At 41.6% G+C, this 21,082-nt stretch overlaps 1 protein-coding gene across 1 annotated transcript in view; it reads right to left on the reverse strand.

The window, feature by feature from the left end:
* RALGAPA2 (Ral GTPase activating protein catalytic subunit alpha 2) overlaps positions 1-21,082 on the reverse strand; it is a 284,753-nt gene that overhangs the window by 142,517 nt on the left and 121,154 nt on the right. The window contains exons 21-23 of the mRNA XM_007454538.1: positions 12,941-13,134; positions 12,037-12,135; positions 11,651-11,806 (exon numbers count right to left, since the gene is read on the reverse strand). Of these exons, the coding sequence (XP_007454600.1) occupies positions 11,651-11,806; positions 12,037-12,135; positions 12,941-13,134 (449 nt within the window). The remainder of the gene's footprint in view (positions 1-11,650; positions 11,807-12,036; positions 12,136-12,940; positions 13,135-21,082) is intronic.

Consider the following 21,082-nt stretch of genomic DNA (forward strand, 5'->3'; position numbering starts at 1 on the left):
ATCACAGATATTTTTCGTTGACTCTGAATTAATCAGCTCACTCCATGTTGTACTTCTTGTAAAAAATAAATGGGGGGGCTTCCCTGGTGGCGCAGTGGTTAAGAATCCACCTGCCAAGGCAGGGGACACAGGTTCGAGCCCTGGTCCAGGAAGATCCCACAGGCCGCGAAGCAGCTAAGCCCCTGTGCCGCAACTACTGAGCCTGCGCTCTAGAGCCCGCGAGCCACAACCACTGAAGCCCGCGAGCCACAACTACTGAAGCCCACGTGCCACAACTACTGAAGCCTGCATGCCTAGAGCCCATGCTCGCAACAAGAGAAGCCACCGCAATGAGAAGCCCGTGCAGCGCAATGAAGACCCAACACAGCCAAATATAAATTAATTAATTAATGAAAAACTAAATAAATGGGGAACTTTACCAGCTCTACCGTAGGAAACTGCACCCGCCTTTTTTGAGAAACAGTCTCATGTTGGCAATTTCCATACAGTTCAACCTAAAACACTTGCCTCTCTGGCTTTAGTCTCCCTGGTTAAACTTTCGTGTGCTTTCACGTCCTTGGTTCCACTGAGAGCTGCCTTTCATCCTCTGATGCCTGCCGCCGAGCTTTGTGGGTTAATGCACAGGGCCTGGTGGCACCTGAACAACTTCTCTTTGAGGACAGGGTTTCCCAACCTCAGCACTGCTGACACTTCAGGCTGTGAAGTCTCTGCTGTGGTCCTGGGTGCCTTAGGGTGTGTGACATCCCCAGCCTCTACCCACTAGATGCCAGTGCAGTCCCCGCCCACTGTGACAAACAGAACGTCTCCAGACACGCCCAATGTCCCTGGAGTCCCCACGCATCTCAGGAATCACTGTTCTCCCATCAATGTGGGTGAGCTCCCCAGCGCGCAAGGTCAACACCTGCTTTGAAACTGACAGAGCCGAAAGCTCAACCGAAAGGTCCAGCTCAGCTGTCACGGTCACCGCTCCTCCCCGGGATGCACGCGGGTTAAGGAGCTCTCCTGTTAGTCCTTCGATGCTCCGTCAACTGACACATGGATGGAGTGCCCACTCTGTCTGGGAAGAGTCTCCAAAGGAAGATTCTGGTGACTTGGGCTACAAGAGGCCACAGCAGAGTCGCTTCCAGAGAGACCTCAGGGCCAAAGAATGTTTCCTCCGCTGAAAAATGCAGGCCAGCTTATACATTACATGGTAAGTGTATTTAGTAGGAATAAAATCTTTTAATTTTCCACATATATTTCCGAGTTGCTATTATATTGCATTTTTATTTAATGTATTTCACACAGTACGTGCTTATTAGACTCTGATGGCTAAATAGAGATAACTCGTATCCTTCACTGATAGCATTTACTTGAAAGAAAGTCTTGACATCTTCAGCTCCGAAAGGGAAATCAAACAAAACTCTAGTGCCCGCCTCTCAGGTGGACTTCTCCTCCCTGGACCACCCCCCGTGCTATCACCTTACACCTTTTAAAGCTGTGGAACGAGTTTGCTGCACACGTGTTACCCTCATAACCGAAGCCTCCGCCATCTGTTACCTTTCACATATTTCCACTTTCCTTACTTAGGTGTCAGTGGGCTCCGTCTGCAGCTTAATGAAAATAATTACTGGTTTTACAGCTGAAAAGAAGAGGAAAAAGCTCTCCAGCCTGTTATTTTGGTGCAGTCATCTATCTTAAGTCTCCATGGCCACTGAGAGATGAACAAAGTTATAATAAAATCTTCTTTGATGAAACTTGGCTAATCTATGGCTTGTCCATTCTCACGAAAACTTCTGGGTAACAGGCAGGAGCCCGTGGACGTTACTTGATGATACAAGACTAACTCTATGATACAGGCTACATTTCATCACTCTGCGTTTGTACAACAGGCACATGATAAGAACTATTATTCACTTAATGATACATGTCAAGAGAGGACTGACATACACTGCCTATCCTTATATACGGTCTTCCTCCGTCAAACCTAAATAAAACTTGAAAGGTTTGCTTATTGCTACAGTAAACTCTTATTTCAATAAAAGGTCATTTAATTTGACTAAAGTAAATTCAAACTAATAGGAATTATATTTTTAGAAAAATAAAAGAGTTTGTTTTTAAGTGTCTAATTACTTTCAAAAACACACAGTAGCAAAACTGGCTAACATAACACAAAATAACTGAGACTTTTAGAAGTTCTAGTTTAATAACTGTAAATAAATCTACAGTTTGCACATCATCTATCTGAATTCCGACAGGATTAGAAAACACATTCTCTTACGTGGAGAGAAAATGTACCTGGAAATTTTTCCCGTACATTTCTACTTCCCAACAGGCGAGAATTCTTTGGGGACACCCCTGGCTGTATCCTGACACACCTGCGGAGGCTGCTCTGGTGCTGCGATGTCCATAGTGAGGAGGGGGTCCCGTCCTACCCTGCCCTCACCTTTTCTCAATTCATCACCTTGCCTTTCTGAACCAGCGTTTGCTTTGACAGATCACGAGAATAGTGCCAGGAGACCTTGCCTTCTCGGGGCACTTACCACTCCGTCCGACACCCCACTGGTCCACGATATTCCACACACAAAATACACAAAACGCACGCGCACACAAGTATATATATATGCACACAGACAGGTATACACACACATAAATAAATAAATTCACACACGCACATAAACCCTTGTTGGGCCCGCGTTACCTGGTCCCTTTCTGTGCCTGTTGCCATCACTCTCTCCTGACCCTAATCCATCCCACAGAACCACCGTGCCTTAAACTTCTTAAAACGCTTTTTGGTTGTGTTGAGTGTTGTGCTCAGCTCCCCATTATCTGTGGGACGAACATGGCTCTGAACCAAGGCTCTCTCCAGTGCTGCCTGGATCCTCGTCCATGCATTATGTCCATATACGTATGTGGCACTAAATCAAAACCACTCTGGTCATTGCTCCTTCAACACAGCCCGTGAAATCCCACCCTGCTTCTTGTCATCCTAACCATCGTTGAAAAGTCCTACTCAAATCCCATCTCCCCTGTGAGCTGCCTTCAAGCCAACTGAGCTCGAGGGGTGTTGAGCACAGTTCCCTCCCTACAGTGTGTGTGTGTGTCACTCACTTGGCCCTTTTCACAAGTGGATGGATATTACGGATACTCATTATTTGTGGGTCTCATACCACTGGATATGCCCTCAGAACTGGACTAGATCTTTATTGTGGTGGGGAAAAATATTCAACAGGAAAAGATCATTCAGGTTTTTACTGTATTTAGGAAAGGACAATGTGACCCTAATAATAAAATGCCTAACAATAAATCAGAGGACCCAATAATGCTCAAGAGAGGGCCTCCGAGGTCCTCCAGTCCATCTCATCCACTTGACCACCTGTGGTCAGGCAAGGTCCCCATGGCCGGCAGGGGACAGAGCTGAATCTGGCGCCCAGGTCTGTGAGTTGCCAGTACAAGGCTTGTCCTCCATTAAAGTCAAAGTTGAATATATTTTGAGGCCATAGGATATCCCGAAGTCTTGGAATATACATTTCCCCATTCTTAAAAACCTTAGGAAAAAGGCCTGGAATTAGTCTTTTTTTTTTAAAACTCATTGTACAACCCTACAGTTTTTTAAAATTGTATTTCAGTAAAGCTTTTAAGGTAGACTTCTCAAGTTCCTCTACTGATACACATTAAGGTTATTATTTAATCCTCTAAATATCAGTTGGACCTTTAAATTTATAAATGTGCACTTTGTCCTGCTAGGATTGGATTAAAATCCCATGAATTCAAACCTTGGTAAGAATCACTCACGGTACAGAAGTGCTTCAGAGATGTATTAGAATTATTTCCTTGGACAGGAGACAAATCAAGTCCTTAATCGGACATGTTAATTCTTCACTTTTTCTGAAGCTGAATGCTCATTTATGTTTACCTTTAAATATATTTATAAATTTATGTATACCTAACATACATGGTTCTAGTTATATCTAAATTTCCAGCAAAGAACAACTCTCTGTCTGAGAAAAGGTGATGCAATTATTACGTATCACTGCATGATACAGGCTGTCTGGGGTTATTAAAAGAGTCAGGTATGGCCAATTTACGAGTGTCACCCCTGCACCTTGCTTTCATGGCTCACCAGTGAATCTTATGCTCACTGAGGGCCCCCTTGGGATCTTTTTACAAATGTATGTTTATTATTATATTATTCCATCATATACTTCATGAGAGGAGGTTGTAACATCCGCTAAGAAAATCACAAACTATTTTGACTTCTGTGATAGAATATCACTCTATACGTGATGTTTAGAATTATGTTTTCTTTAACATTGGTGTGGAAAAGGTTCATTAAAATATGAAGTCGAATGAAAAGCTGAATTAAAGTTGAATTGAAATGTAAAGTTGAATGAAAGCAAAATGTTCCTAAAACAAGTTAAATATTCTTGACTACAAAACAAATTAAAGGGGAAAACAAGAAATGCTGCAAGTGCCTTTAGCGCCTGAAATATGGAGCCGTGTGGAACCCGTACCACCGGTGCCTCGCAGGGCATCACTGGTAAAGCCAGGTCCTTACTTGCAGACGACAGATTCCCCTCGCTCAGACTGAGATGAGGGGGGTTTCTACCAGGATGTTAGAGGGTTCACAGGATGCTGGAGGACCCACTCGGGAACCCTGCACAGCCAGGCACCCAGCCACCAGGAGTGGTTCCCACGGGGTCTCTGCTGCCAGTGACACAGGTGCCCGAGCAGCAGCCCCAGCACAACTGTCCCGCCCCCGTCGGCTGTCCAGAGCCACACCGGGGCCCCTGCTGGGCCGGAACCTGGCTGGATGTCGACTGGGCAGCAAGGGTCCAGCTTTCCGGCATCCATCCCACAGAGGGCACGCTGCCTGGGGCGGGGAGCAGGTGGAAGCGGAGCCAACAGCCAAGGACACACAAGAAACGGCCGAGTCACAAAAGGGTAACCGGAGATGTCATTCCTTGTGTCTGACCCATGGCAGGGGGAGGGGTTACTTCTCTCCATGGTCTGAGATTCCACGATGCCTAGTTACATTTTTTTACTCAAATTATTATGTTCAAAAGTAAGAAAATATATGGGGAAGGGGAAAAAAATCAACACCCTAAGATACTGGAAAAATAAAACGGGCTTGGTTGGTCGAGGGGCTGCTGTCCCCTCCCTGTCTGTCCTCAGCGTCACTGCGAGGGCTCGTGCTCACTGAGCGCTGTCGCATCCAGGCCCTGAACTGAGTGCCTTACACACTCTGCCCCCTCAAAGTCTCCCGACGGCCCTCCAAGGCGGCACTCTAATTACCTACATTTGCAGATAAGGGAGCCCAGGCACAGTGAGGTCAGATCACCTGGCTCATCAGAGGGACACCAAGCCTGGTGCTCAGAAAGGCTCGAAGCCCAGGCTCTTTTTTTTTTTTTTTTTTTTTTTTTTTTTAAAGAGCGGGTTCTTGTTAGCTATCCATTTTATACATATGTCAATCCCAATCTCCCAATTCATCACACCACCACCCCCCTGTCACTTTCCCCCCTTGGTGTCCATACATTTGTTCTCTACACCTGTGTTTCTATTTCTGACCTGCAAACCGGTTCATCTGTACCATTTTTCTAGGTTCCACATATATGCATTAATATACGATATTTGTTTTTCTCTTTCTGACTTAACGTCACTCTGTATGACAGTCTCTAGGTCCACCCACGTCTCTACAAATGACCCAATTTCGTTCCTTTTTATGGTTGAGTAATAGTCCATTGTATATATGTACCACATCTTCTTTATCCATTCGTCTGTCGACGGGCATTTAGGTTGCTTCCATGGCCTGGCTATTGTAAATAGTGCTGCGATGAACATTGGGGTGCATGTGTCTTTCTGAATTATGGTTTTCTCTGGGTATATGCCCAGTAGTGGGATTGCTGGGTGGTGTGGTAATTCTATTTTTAGTTTTTTAAGGAACCTCCATACTGTTCTCCGTAGTGGTTGTATCAATTTACATTCCCACCAACAGTGCAAGAGGGTTCCCTTTTCTCCACACCCTCTCCAGCATTTGTTGTTTGTAGATCTTCTGATGATGCCCATTTTAACTGGTGTGAGGTGATACCTCATTGTAGTCTTGATTTGCATTTCTCTAATAATTAGTGACGTTGAGCAGCTTTTCATGTGCCTCTTGGCCATCTGTATGTCTTCTTTGGAGAAATGTCTATTTAGGTCTTCTGCCCATTTTTGGATTGGGTTTTCTTTTTTTTTTTAATCTTGAGCTGCATAAGCTGTTTATATATTTTGGAGATTAATCCTTTGTCCGTTGATTTGTTTGCAAATATTTTCTCACTTTCTGAGGATTGTCTTTTCATCTTGTTTGTAGTTTCCTTTGCTTTGCAAAAGCTTTTAAGTTTCAATAGGTCCCATTTGTTTATTTTTGTTTTTATTTCCATTACTCTAGGAGGTGGATCAAAAAAGATCTTGCTGTGATTTATGTCAAAGAGTGTTCTTCCTACGTTTTCCTCTAAGAGCTTTATAGTGTCGTCTTACATTTAGGTCTCTAATCCATTTTGAGTTTATTTTTGTGTATGGTGTTAGGCAGTGTTCTAATTTCATTCTTTTACATGTAGCTGCCCAGTTTTCCCAGCACCACTTATTGAAGAGACTGTCTTTTCTCCATTCTATATCCTTGCCTTCTTTGTCATAGATTAGTTGACCATAGGTGCATGGGTTTATCTCTGGAAGCCCACGCTCTTAACTCTCACCTGACAGTATCGTGACTTCACATGGTGAGGGCTCAAGTCTGTAGCTGGATGGTCACCTCGGGGTGGAACAAAACCTTTTTCCCCACCTGAGAGAGGCCTCGGGCTTTTTGGTTTGTTGCAAGACACAGTAATACAACATCATAGATGAAAACGACATAGACCCACATTTCCCAAAATTTCTATATGCAAATTTGCAACAATAATTTTGCATTGATGTAAACTTTGCACTTAAAAGTGAATTTAACTTTGATGTATTTAACAGACAAATCGCATTAAGACATTAAATCTGTAAGTCATTGTTAAAAAATAGTTTACTTATTTTAAGCAAAGAAAACTTTCCAGTCTTTGATATATGTTCTCAGAAACATAAAAATAAAATTTCCTTCCTCAGCTGTCCTTTTCCATTTCACACATATTGATCTTTCCATATGTTTTAAATAACGATGAAATTAATAGGACCTGTATTTAATAAATCCAAATCCTTTCATGTCCAAATATTTTGGGGGAGACTGAGGTGAAAAAGCTGCTTAAGTATTAGGAGAAACCGGGAACAGCTTTGGAAGAGAAGCAGAAGGCGGTGGGGAGCCGGGTGGGCCACTGGGGAAGGTGTTTGCAGGCTGGCGTGGGACGAGAGTCTGGTAAGGAGGATTCGGAGGTGGGGCAGGACCGAGGCCATAGCCCAGGGGAGACAAGAAAGAGAAGGAATACGACCAGGGCCTGTTTGTTTGCACAATGTGAGTCAGGTGAGCTTATCTGTTCGGCGTGAGTCAATGGGCAAGGCAGACCGTGTGGAATAAGCCGGGCTGCCTGTGAATTCTCACAGCCCTTTTTATGTGTGGCACTGGGCAGACGTCCTCAATATCTTTTGAGCCTTAGCTATTTATACAGCGGGTTGTGATATTTATCTAACTGAACTGCAGAGAAGAATTGATGGAACAACATCATGAGTTCCCAGCACACAGTCTGGTACTGGGGTACTGAGGAAATTAAGACCCTCCGTGCACCCCCCCTGCCCAGTCCCCCCCCCCACCCCAGACACAAAGCAGCAGGACAGAATGAAGCCAGCTGGAAGACCCCTTCACAGGCAGGCTGGGCAGTCCTGCACGTCATCCTGAATCTTATTCATAATTTATAGTTATTTCCGAAAGTCTTTATGATCCTAAATATTTTCTAAATCAGTAACAGAATCAAATTTTTAAAAGTTCATAGTCAAGGAAGAATAAAGCTATTTCAAAGCGTTTTCTCAATCATACTAATAAACTGTAAACTTCCACTGTACACGTACTGTGGGAAATACTACTCGGTAAGGCCCCTGTTTTATCTATGACATTGTTGAGTGATTGGAATATAGCTAGAACTGGTCCAATCGGGCTTCCCTGGTGGCGCAGTGGTTGAGAGTCCGCCTGCCGATGCAGGGGACACGGGTTCGTGCCCCGGTTCGGGAGTATCCCACACGCCGTGGAGCGGCTGGGCCCGTGAGCCATGGCCGCTGAGCCTGTGCGTCCGGAGCCTGTGCTCCGCAACGGGAGAGGCCACAACAGTGAGAGGCCCACGTACCACAAAAAACAAAACAAAAAAAAACTGGTCCAAGCAACACTGAGAACAGTTGGTTTGCTACATTTTGAATATGGACATTTGGAATATGCTACATTTTGAATTCTGGCTGTTTGCTATACGTATTATTACTTTCTAAAATATCGAAATAACTGTATTTGTTTAAATAATTAAGTTGCTATTATATTAGATGAAATTGTGATTTTATATGATTGTAACACAACACAATCATACCTGTTTTACATTTTTTTTTTTAACGAGAAGAAATCTTCATTACTATAAGCACTCTTATGTTTTGAAAAAAGATATTTCATATTTTAGATCTTACTTCTAATTCAACACTTTATTAGTCACTACTGGCATGATTTTGCTACTCTCAGATCTAGGAAAGCATCTGTAAAGCGGCCAGGCCACAGCGCCGAGCTCCCACAGCGCTGGGTCTCCCAGCAGTTCTAAGGCTCAGTGTGGTCCATGAACCAGGCAGCCGAGAGTCCTGCAGACAAGGGTGCCATCCAGAGGCCAAAGGAGGAAATTCACCTTGGATTTTGTTGGAAGACAAAACTATAAATATTAAAAATCTAAAAATGATTTGCTATTACTTATTAAAAAATAAGGAACATTTTTACAAGGTTCTCTCTGCAGGAACGAAGGCTTTTAGCGCCAGGCTACGTAGAAGTGTAGCTCTTTGAAAACTCTCACAAAATGGAAACGGCCCTGAGATGGTCCGAGTCGCAGGTGCACAATGCGTCAACTAAAAAAACATTGAATTTAACTCTATTCTCTAGAGCAAATGCTTTCTTTTCTTATAATTAATATAACATGTGTTTCCAGAAGTCATGTAAGTTCTGGAGCAACCACCATGACCTGTTTAGACATGTGGACCAAAAGTTAAACTAATTACCGGAGACATTTCTTACTTAAATGAGAAAAGTTTCTTTCATTAGACAGCCTTCTGTGTAATTTTCTTCTGGCAAAGGAATAAAGTTTATTTAGAGTAATTCTGTTTGGCAGACAGTCAGGGCTTCTAAAACATATACCAATAATTGTTAAGGTTAAAGCAAAACAGTCAATTCTATGAAACGCATAACAACTCAAGCTTCTAAAGTTGAAAACAGTAGGCTGATTATAAAATAGAGATTTATGATATCTCCGTTTTCTTTTAGAAGTCTGAATGTTGGGATTACTGCTAGCAATGGGCCATCATTTAAGATTGACATCTTTTACAATGAACTACAAAAGATCAAACTTAACCAAAAATAAGGGATACATTAAACGTGAAAATTATTTTAAGTATAAAATTTGAAAACTCCTTTTTCTACACTGTAAAATCCCATTAAAAAAATGTTTAGGTCTTTATTTAATTTGTTACAATACTGCTTCTGTTTTTTCTAAGTTTTGGGTTTTTGGCCGTGAGGCATGTGGGATCTTAGCTCCCCGACCAGGGATCAAACCCGCACCCCCTGCATTGGAAGGCGAAATCTTAACCAGTGTGGACTGCCAGGGATGTCCCCAAATCCCATTTTTGAAATAATGTTTTGGGTACTCAAATGTTATACAGATTTCATCTCATTTTATTGTTTCATTTTCACTAACTACAACACAATTTAAAATAGAAAGAGGATTCTAAACACACCTCCTTATGTGAGTTTCTGGAAAGCTCATTCTAGAAATAACTGTTTACAGCTGACTTCAAATTTTTTTTTAATTTATTTTTTATACAGCAGGTTCTTATTAGTTATCTATTTTATACATATTAGTGTATAATGTCAATCCCAATCTCCCAATTCTGACTTCAAATTCGTTTTTATTAAATAAGAAGATTCTACAGTTGATTATCATTTCCAAGTAGACGTTTTTCCTGCAAATCTTAGCAAAATACTGCTTTAAAGTACGGCGTTGTTAACTAAACCTTCCTCTCTTGGTTCTGTCACTGAGAGATCTCATTATTATCTGTGAGTTAATTCTCTTCCCTATTTCTACCCCTTAATCTTCCACATGCCCTGAGTTGCATCATTCTGTAAAACATGCTTCCGTCCGCAATGATGGCTGCAAAATATCTGAGCAAGGAGTACAAACAGGTCTACTTATGTGTCTCTATTTCTACATTTGTTTAGGAAATAAACGAGCCTGTGCATCTAAGTCCAGTCTCTGCTCTCCAGATGTCCATTGCACACTGCTGGAACTGGAGCGAATATGACAGAGACAACTCAGTAGGACAGTATGGCTATTACTTCAGAAGAAAAGCTCAGTGACTGAAGCTCGAAGTGTTTATCAGGGAATATTTTACAGGAGTTTTAAACAGGGCCCAAGGTAAGGCTGGCAAATCCAAAGAATGACCTTTTACACGTATCAAAAGGTCCGTGTGTCTGCATCATATATTCAAAGCCTCAAATAAAGACAGAAAGGATGGCTACTTGGTAGTTCACGAATGATTCAAGTTCACTGGTAAGTATCTGCAATTTAAAGGGTAAATTCTGAAACACTCCTCAAATCTCTAATCAGTCAAGAACACTTAGCGATAAAATTAAATGCCTTCAAACCTCTTAAACCTTTCCCTTTCCTTCCTCCCATCTCCAGTGCTACCATCTTAGTTCTCGCCATTTGAAGAAAAATCTGTATCTGTTTAATCACTTCCTAATTAACCTCCAGGCCCAACCTCCTACTCTATCCCACCACTGTCACATCTCTAAATCCATCCTCCAAATAGTGTCCAGAATAGCCTCAGGCTTCACAAATCAACCTCTTCACTTGCCTGCTTGATATTCAGACAGCAAGTCAAAAGTCAGCGTTCCCGCCGGTCCAGGCCCTCTGTCCACCACCAGCGGGCTTTCAGAGGGAGGAAGGCCAAGGGCTACAGGCTGATTGCTAGTGGCTCCTGTGGCCCTTCTGTTTCAACTTAACTACCAATCACACTTCTTTGAGAGACATTAGCTCCTTATCAAGAGATGTCAGGATCCCTAATCTATAGGTGAGGCTGTTCACAAAAACATCCTAACTCCTAAAACAGTAGCTTTCGAACATTTTTAAATGACCAAAATCATTTTCTTCATACAATAGCTAATGTAGAACCCCAACAAAAAGTGAGCGAGGTAAGTATTTTTGACGCTGACGACAGGCAGACGTTAAATCATACAGAACTGGACAGGCCAAGGGGTAAAATTCGAATTTGGCTGGTGAAACGCAGAGGCAGTGGGGAGGAGCAGCTCCGGTGAGACAAGTCAGACTCACGTTTCTGAAAGGCTGCTGGTGCTGCTGGGTAGAGAAGACGCGGAACTAATGAGGGCTTCAACATTTTGGAGGTACTTTCATAAACCCCAATTTCACCTGCAAAGAGTGACATGCACTTTCCGAGCGACAGGCCACCGCGATGGCAGAGTCCCAGATACCTGGTCCTCGCTGGTTAGTCCCAGGTGCATGACGAGGTAAAAATGCACCAGGAAGTCCGAGTTGGGCAGCACGTCCTGGCGTCGGGTCATCATGGCGCAGATCAGCTTGTAGGCTTGGAGTTTGCCTTCTTTATATGCATCGGGCAGCGTTGTTGCCTGACAAGGAGACGTTTAGAGATTTAATCAACGCCAGATGCAGATGCATTTTGTCCATTCACTTACTTTTCAGTTTTCCATAAAGTTGTTTATGGAGATGTGGGATGCGCTGGCTGGAGTGAGATCCAGCCTGTCTTCAAAACATGCAGTCTTGGGCAATTACATTTTTTAAACTCAATTTAGGAAGGAAGAGGAAATTACAATAAAGGAATAAACACATATTCACTTGCCTTAAATAGCCATGATGCAAACATTCTGAGGGGTGGGATCAAGGCAGGAGGAGACGGAGAAGACTGGTTATCCAGGCTTATTGCTAGGTTATCCCGTATCTAATTCACAAAGAGGAGACTTTTAGGGAAGGCAACACACAGTTTATCCCAATGATACTTCAGAAACGTGCTCCATGGTCCAACAGCTGCTCCCAATTAAATTTCTGTAAGTTGAGTAAAAAGCTACAACATTTACAAGTGTTTCTTTTATCATGAGGTCTACTGTCTTTTTGAACTGTGTGGTGGTTTTAGATCTAATACAAAACTAGGGCATTGTTTTTCCTTCAATCTTAATGCCTGGAGAGGCCTCCCTGAACTCCAAATGATAAGGAATGGTTTCACAGGTTATACTGTATAAACACGAACTGTGTTTTGGGGGGGGGAAAAAAAAAGTACTAACATGGGGAAAATGTATGTTGTAAACAAAAACAAAAACCAGAATGAATATTGTATGGACTCTAAGACAGTACTTTTATAAAAATCTGTTTATGCACAGAAATAAGATTATATTTAATATTGGTTTTCTCTGTGGATGGTGAGATTGTCTTCTTAGCATTTTTCTACATTCTTCCAATTTTGTACAATAAAACAAGTATCACTTGATAAAGAGAGTAACTAAAACTAGTGTATAATATCCCATTCTTTAATATCCTATAGTAACAGTCTACTTGCACATTAAATGAAATAACTCTTAGGCATTTATAAAATGACCAAACTGTAAGTATTATTATTTATTCTTGGATCATCAAACGTACTTTGTCTCAACATCTAAGCTGCTGTTCAGAAGTTATGTGTAACACAGTTTTTATGTCAAGTGATAAAGCAATGTTCCCGAATTAGAATGAAGGGTGACGGCAGGACTTACCTTCGCTAGCTTGTACCAGAGTTCACAGAGAGAGCCAAACACTCTGGCGTGGATCTTGGGTGACTGGATGTTATTCACGTCTCCGAGGATTCCCAAGATTCTTCGCCATAACACAGCGGCCGAGTCTGGGTGCCAACCCGTGAGGGTCCCCCCAGCGATTATGCTACAGTCATCAGCAAGGCATTCGCTGCTATCTGTGGGGAAAGATGTGTGTTGACCCTGTAAGTGCAATTTTGACTTCACTGTTACAGCCTTTTTTTTTCTGTCATGCAAATTACCTGTGCTTGAAAATGTACGTGTTCAGAGTAAAATAAGATGAAGTGTGAAATGGCTGACAACTTGGAAGGACAGAAAAGTGGGCTCCATGAGGAAAGGTTAGACGATTCTGCTCCTTTCCAACTAAAAGGACAACAGCCCAGAGATGACAAAACAGTTCCTGGAGACCCTGTGAAGGGCTTTATAAAGCAGCAGGGGGGTGGGGAGAAGAACTTGAGCAGGATAGGTAGGGAACAGGGCCATGAAAAAAGGTGGCTGGGGAGGCCTCATGGCTGGAGTGACATTTGTGGTGGCTGTTACTATTCACTCAGGTTTATGGGGGGGGGGTATAATTTGCTTATAATAAATTTTACCCTTCTTGGATTCAAGGGCTTGTAAGAAAGGTATACGATGGTGTAACTGTCACCACACACTGCCACCATAATTGATACGAAATAGCCCCTTCACTCCACAAGTGTCCCTTCACAGTCAGTCCCCTCCCCGAACCTCTGTTCCAGACAACTACTGCCGTTTTTTGTCCCTACAGGGTCCCTACATTCTGCAGTTTCCAGAATGTCCGATAAATGGAATCCTATAGTAAGCAGCCTTTCTGTCTGGTTCCTTTCACTTAGCATAATGCGTTTATTTGAGAGATTCATCCATGGGGTTGTGTATCCACAGGTATCATAGTTTATCCACTGACCTGATGAAGGACACTGGAGAGTTTCCTGGTTTTGGTGATTATAAATAAAGCTACAATTGCATACAGGCTTTTGTGTGAACACGTTTACATTTCTTGTTTGTGAGACCAGAATCACAAATGGCACACGTTATTTCTCTGCTTGCTTCTCGCTTTTAGTGGACCACGTCTTCCTGTGGCTGCCTGAGGAAGGCGCACGTCCTCATGTCTGAAAGTCTTGGGTCCCTGACTTGTAATTCATAGTTTGGCTGGGTACAGAATTCTGTGTTGGAAAAGTGCTCACTTTCCTGTAGTTTCCTTTGTAATTTTAGAGTCAGCAGCGTTCCAATTCTTGAAATTTTGGGGGGTGAAAAATTATTAACTCTGGAGAGTTTCAAAGACAGTTTCTCTTTTATTTGAAGCTTCAGTAAAGCTAGGAATTGTCCTCTGAATTTTAAATAACTCTATTAGAATTAACCTATTGTATTATTTTTTAATTTTATATTGTTTTTGTAGCTCTGCTCCCTTTTTCACTCCCAATATTTTTTCCTTGATCTATCTTGCCTATTTGTCTATTTTATTCATGTTTTTAAAGAGTGGTCTTTGTTTTCTCTATTGCTTTCTAGTATATGTTATGTACTTAGCTTTATTAGTTCCTTTTTTGTCAACTTCTGTATATTATTCTGCTGCCATTCTTTTCCTAATTTTTTGAATAAGACACTGAATAAATTACTGTTTTTCACTTCTAGCGTACACACCTAAGGCCACATATTTTCCTCCATATCAGTACTCAGCTACATTTCGCTGTAGTCAATTTGAAATATTTTCCAGTTCACAATTTGATTTGTTTTTGGACTTAATTTATTTTACAAAGCTACAGTTTTAGTTTCTTAATGTCGTTTTCTCTTTTCTTTTTGTTCTTCTGAATTTATTTCATCATATCCGTGGAATGTAATACAGTTTCAAATCATGGACATTTGTTGAGGCTTGCTTAATGATCTAACTGGTCAATTTCTGTAAATGTTCCATGTGCTTTAAAAAAAAAAATCTCAGGTATTTTTAAATTAAGTTCAAAAAATTTTATACATATAGATCTACATTCAATCAAGATTAATGGCATTGTGTAAATCTTCTCTATTTTAATATTTTTTCTGTTTAACTCATCTATTAATGAGAGCTGATATTAACATTTCCTACTATGATTATGGTTTTATCAGTAGTTCCTAGCAATTCTGTCAAATTTTGCCTCATATATATCTGGAGGCTATGAAGTTCGTATAAATTCAGAATTATTGCTGGTCACTAATAAATGACTTCTGCTTTAAAGTTTATGTGACTGACAAACACAGAGCTACACCCCAGGTCCGCCTTTCTTCCTATGTATCAATGTGTTTATTTATTTACTTAGGATCTCCCTGTACATTATGTATTAGGGGTACCTCTGGTCAACATCATATGGCTGGATTTTATGTCTTCAACCTAACCCAAGAGTTTCTGAATTGAGTTGCAAGGTTAAATTGTTTAGTCTTATTGTAGTTGCTGATTTATTTGATTTTTATCTCTCACATCTTACTTTTGGCTTTCCGTTTAAGTCACCTCTGCTTTGCTTCTCTTCTGAATCTTTGGAGGGGGTTTAAAGAGCTGTGTCCCACCCAGACACGGTGGCAACCATTAACCACCGCTGAGCATCATCTTGGGTGCGTATATTGCTGGGGCCTAACCATAGAAATGGGAGCATAGTCTACGGATGCGAGGAGCTCAAGCAGAGCGATGAGCAGAGCCGGCAAGGACCAGGAGGAGTGGGTGGAGGAGGGGCCAGTGCAAATCCAGGGCGGGCTCCGTGCGCTTCCCACACTGTGCCCGAGACAGCTGCTGACAGCTTATTATCAATATATTCGTTATGGAAAGATGCCAAGACCCTGAAACAGGATTTAATACGGATGGTACATGTTATCATGGACAGATCTTCCCAAATCCAGGAGCACTGTTCCTTCTTAGAGCAAAACACATCTGTATTTCCCACATCATACAATCAACGGAGGTGACAGAGATAATCCAAGCCGTAATCCCACACAGTGTGCCTGCATAGACAGCAAAAGCCTAATTACGGGCCTTCTGGGCTCTCAGACTGACTTTTACAAAACCTCAGAAGACAGGCTCGACCTCCTCACATTTACTCTGTAAAATGCATGCAGTATCAAGCATCTGACAGTCCAAGAAAGTTTGCTGAAGCTTCAAATGAACCTTACAAACCAACCTAAGCTCCCAAGTGAACAAGCAGCATGATACGGCATTTATTTTTCTCAAGAAGAATGAGAAAAATTCTCATCCATGAGTCTTTAATTCCTTGAGGGGTAAAAAAAGTAAGGGAACTCAGTGACTTAGAGCTTTGCTCCATCCCCAACCATCACCCCCAAAATGCAGCCATCTGAGGTGGAGATTAGCCTCCAGCCTTCTAGTCAGGCTGGGACTTCCCTTGAGTGACAGCTCCAAGTAAACAGAGTTCAGGTGTCTTATCACCTACACCTCCCTGCTACCTGCCAGCAAACACATTCTCAGTTATGGAAGGATCCCCCCCTCCAAAAAAAGAATCTGTTTCAATACTGCTTTGCTCTCAGAAAAATGTATTCCTCAGCGATAAAATTCTAGGTAGCATCCCCCATCACATTATCAAAATACAGGGAGTCTTTTCGAGGTATTTGAAACGACTGCATGCTCAATATTACTGTGAAAAATTTTTTTTAATGAGTTGAAATGTTTTTACCCAAAATTATTCCACTCATGGCATAAGTAACAGAACAGATGCTGACATTTTGCATGTAGATGGTTCCTCAGTAAAGCAGCACTTAATTAAGAATCGGGATTTGAGAGATTTCTGAAAATTTCATGTTCACCTTAAAAACACCAAACACTTAGTTCATTTTCTTTTTCATGAGCAACCTAGTATGCTAGCCTAGCATCTTTTTGTTCCATTATTATTAAATGCTATAGAGACATTAACATTTTTTTTGTTGTTGTTAAAGTAGGAAGTCTTGCAAACAAATAAAAGTTATATCATCTTTCTCCCAACACATACAGGACTTTAATACAGGAGCAATCTAACGTTCAGAACTTTGCAAATATGCAAAGGATTTTAGCCATGAGATAAGTCTTGGTAATCAGTAAAACAGGCACTTAGGACCCAAGGGCGACTTCACACAGCAACAGTCTCGTGTAGGTTTGGTGGAGGATTGATGAAACATAGCTGGTGCTTTGGAAATGATTTTCCCTTTTTTTCTTTTTTTCTTTTTTTTGCCGTACGCGGGCCTCTCACTGTTGTGGCCTCTCCCGTTGCGGAGCAGTCTCCGGAGGCGCAGGCTCAGCGGCCATGGCGCACGGGCCCAGCCACTCCGCGGCATGTGGGATCTTCCCGGACCGGGGCACGAACCCGTGTCCCCTGCACGGCAGGCGGACTCTCAACCACTGCGCCACCAGGGAAGCCCAATGATTTTCCCTTTTGAGTTGAAAACTTAACCAAAGGCACAAACCCAAAGGCTCAACAGAAACACCTTAATTCTGGGACCAGAAAAATTAGGCCTAGTCTTTTGATTAAAAGCGGAGAAGACACAGGTTGGTGCTCTGCTGACCGTCACTGCGGCCTGACCCTCTTTCTCCTTCCTCATCTGCTTCCCAGGTACACGCAACATTCATGTTAAAGATTACAAAGGAGAGCAAGCAACCCCACGGTACTTCTCGTTATTTTTCTTTAGAAAGTTTTATGTTTTCAAAATAGATCAAAGCCTGGTGGAAATGCCAAAAGTGTCTGCAACGGCAGAGGATGCTGACAGACCATTCCTGTGAATGGTTTTGGTGGCAGGTAACAGTGATTATTAAAAGCAGAAGTTATAATTAAAAGCAGAAATGGTCAAAGGATTTCGATAACAACATCTAGAGGCAGGGCTGTGATAAATATATTAAACAACAGAGACTTGGAAACGCAATCGTGCATATTTTTTATTACCAAAAAAGGTTAAAATTTCATTGCTGTTTTTAGCTAAATCAAACAACAGCCTGCATCTTAAAGCTATTCATTCACTGATTCAAGTATTTACTGACTATTCCTCTCCTGCTATGTACTGTCCTGGGAGCCAAGAATCAGCTGTGAACATGACCAGTGACCAATGACCAACGACAATCCCGCCCCTGAAGCTTACGTTGCAACGGGGAGGGGGGGGACACCACTGACCCTTCCCCAACTAAAGCAGAATGCTGAAAACCACTCCTTACTGAACTTTATCTTAAAACGTATCAGCGATTTGACAGGCAACTGGAAGGAGCACCAGAGCTGGCCCTTACTCTGCAGCGTTCTGCTAACCCTGAGTTCTTAAAGTTTCTCTGACAATGAAAAGAAAGCTTTCCTTATGCTGAAGTTGAATTAATGACTGACACGTTTCTTACGGTTAGCTTTTTTTTTTTTTCATCCCATTTAAGAAAGCCTTCCCTACCCCAAGGTCTTAGACATATTTTTAGAGGATATTTTCTTCCAAAAGTTCTTAAGTTTTCCTTTTCACATTTAAGTATTTTATCCATAGGGACCTGGCTGTGGGCAAGGTGGGAGGTAGGGAATCTGTCCCATTTTCTGCCCTGTGGCTAAATATTGTCCTGCAGGCCTTTGTGGGGGCAGTCCATTCTTCCCTTGTCAGACCTGGAATGCTGTCTCTTTCGTGTATCAGGACTCCGTGCCTGTGTGGATCCAGTATGTATTTTATACTCCATTCCCTTAGTCTATTTGTCTATCCCTGTGATTAAAACTCCTTTTAAATAAATCACATAGCACTTATTGCATTATTTGTCCTTATCAGGATAAACGTCTTATTTTTGGTAAGCTCGTAAGTCAGTCATGGCTATGACTTACTCATTTTTTCATTTCTTGTAGCATCAAATTCTAGACTATAAGCTTATTTGCTAAATAAGAGATGAGGTCAACAGCAATACTGATTCTTACCTACAGAGTCAAAAATACTCCCCCCTAGAAAAATCATAAGCTCAACAGAACAAAGCTTACTCATGAGTCGACTCTAATTTCTTATTTTCGGTATTCTTGATGCTCTGGCATCTGGGGCCTCCTTGACCAGGAAGGGACTGCCCGTCCCAGGGTTAGCTAATTCCTAGAGATAGCAAACAACTCCCCAGAGAGTGTGTCTCCCACATGCAAACCCCACAATCCCAAACCCAGGCCTCCCACTGTCCAGCTCTTGCCATCAAGGGGATGTCCCTGTGGCCTCATCACCATGGGGTCCGGCACCAGGCAACCAGGGCCAGTGTCTGTGCTCTAGGGTCTGCTGAAATTAACCCAACTAGCCACTCCTGAGTCTGCATAGTCTGCCTTGCCTTCCCTTTCCCGGGCAAATGGCAGTAAAGGCTGCTGCCCACGTTTTCGCCTCTCTTCCTGCCCCTAACCCTGGAGCCTCACCACGTGCCCCCCTGCATGGCATGTCGTGGCCCCTATTTCTATAAACTTCTTCCTTCATGACAATCATCTCCATGTCTCCATGTCCTGCCACACAAATACCAGACACGCTGTGAAACAACACACCATAAATTTAGCTGTTATTCTCAGAAAACGTGAAATGATTTAAATAAGAAAGCAAATATAAAACCGAACTGTTAGCTTGCCAATGATAAAGGAATCTAAGATTTTAGAAGCAGTTTATTATTCTAAGCATTTGATAACTGGTAGGATTATTCAACGAGAAACAGAGACACACTCAAATTGTTGGATCACTCTCTTTGTGTGTCCTGGAGATCAGGGTAACATGAGTTTTATTTTGCCCATTTATGAAGAAATTGTTCTCCTAAGAACAGAAAGTTAAATTCAGAACTGCGATAATCCTTAAACCTTATCATATTACGGTTTGTCCTTTTCACAGATGACAAGATGAACTATTGAACTGAGTGTACTGATTCTCGACATTAGAATTTCAAAGAAGAACCAAGTATTTGGAGGAGTTAATCACAACAGAGAGTGCATCATATAAAATTACCTCACACGAGTTTATTAAATTGAGTGGTCCCATGCACACTCTGAGATGGGATCAGAACTAATCTTTCCAGAGGACAGACAAAAGACGTAATCACCCAATTTTCTTTCCTTTCAATAAAACTAATTAAAACTAGTCCTTGTTTAAGTAAATTCAACTTACTGAAAATTCAGTATTGCCTTTGATAGTACCACGAAGATGATTTCCGTTGGACAATCTGTATATTGGACCCAAAGACGCCATTTATTCCATAAATGTGTTAATAATTCTCAAATAGTTCAGAGGGGTTTGCAGCTATAATTTTAACAGCAGCATAGAAGAAAAGAGTCAGAACACTTTGGAAGCCAGTTCCAACTCTGGCACTTACTTCCCAGCGAGACAACACAATTTCTCTGGGTCTCAGCTTCTCCATCCCTAGAACAGAATTTGTATGACTTGGCCTGCTTACCATAAAAATCAAAGAGGATGCCTCAAAGTTCCTTGTAAACTGTTAAATCCCTTATAACTTTATGGTATTATTATTCAAAATCATTATATATGTCTATGTATCACTATATATATGAAGGATTTTAAATCATTTCCAAAAGAACCACACATTTGAGAAGCACAAATTATCAATACCACCCAATAATTTATAAAAGTCAGCACATGGCTTTGCCAATCGTTCTCTCATTGATTTTGCAAGGCTTCTACCATTGGCAGATGTGAATACTTAGACCAAAAATGTCCACTATCTCTTAAGGATGGCATATACAGCATTATAAGGCAATGCGTTACTCATTTACAGTTAACTGGTTTGTTTTTCTTTGCTCGTTTTTCTAGTCTTAATTAAGATACACATTAAACACACATTAAGATCATTCTCCTTGGTCTTATCTACCTCATAGATAAAAGATTTTATCTAACACTAAGTTTTACCCAAAACTAAATTTTATGAAGTTTTTATGTTACTCCGTTAGGAACTTCCAAAAACATCTGGGACTGGTTAAATTTTATATTGTAATTAGTGAAAACCAGTTTGCCTGGTTTAAAAAAACAAAAACAAAAACAAAAAACTAAGTTAAAAGTTTTGCCTTTACTTCTAATTTTAAAATGATTTTTAGCATTTTAATACCACTTTTCACTCAACATGTGCTTTGTGGTTTGCTGTTGTTGTTCTCATCAAGGACGTCTATGGGATGCAGGAAT

The sequence above is a fragment of the Lipotes vexillifer genome, unplaced genomic scaffold, assembly GCF_000442215.2.
Source record: "Lipotes vexillifer unplaced genomic scaffold, Lipotes_vexillifer_v1.1 scaffold365, whole genome shotgun sequence".
NCBI classification, from domain to species: Eukaryota; Metazoa; Chordata; class Mammalia; order Artiodactyla; family Lipotidae; genus Lipotes; species Lipotes vexillifer.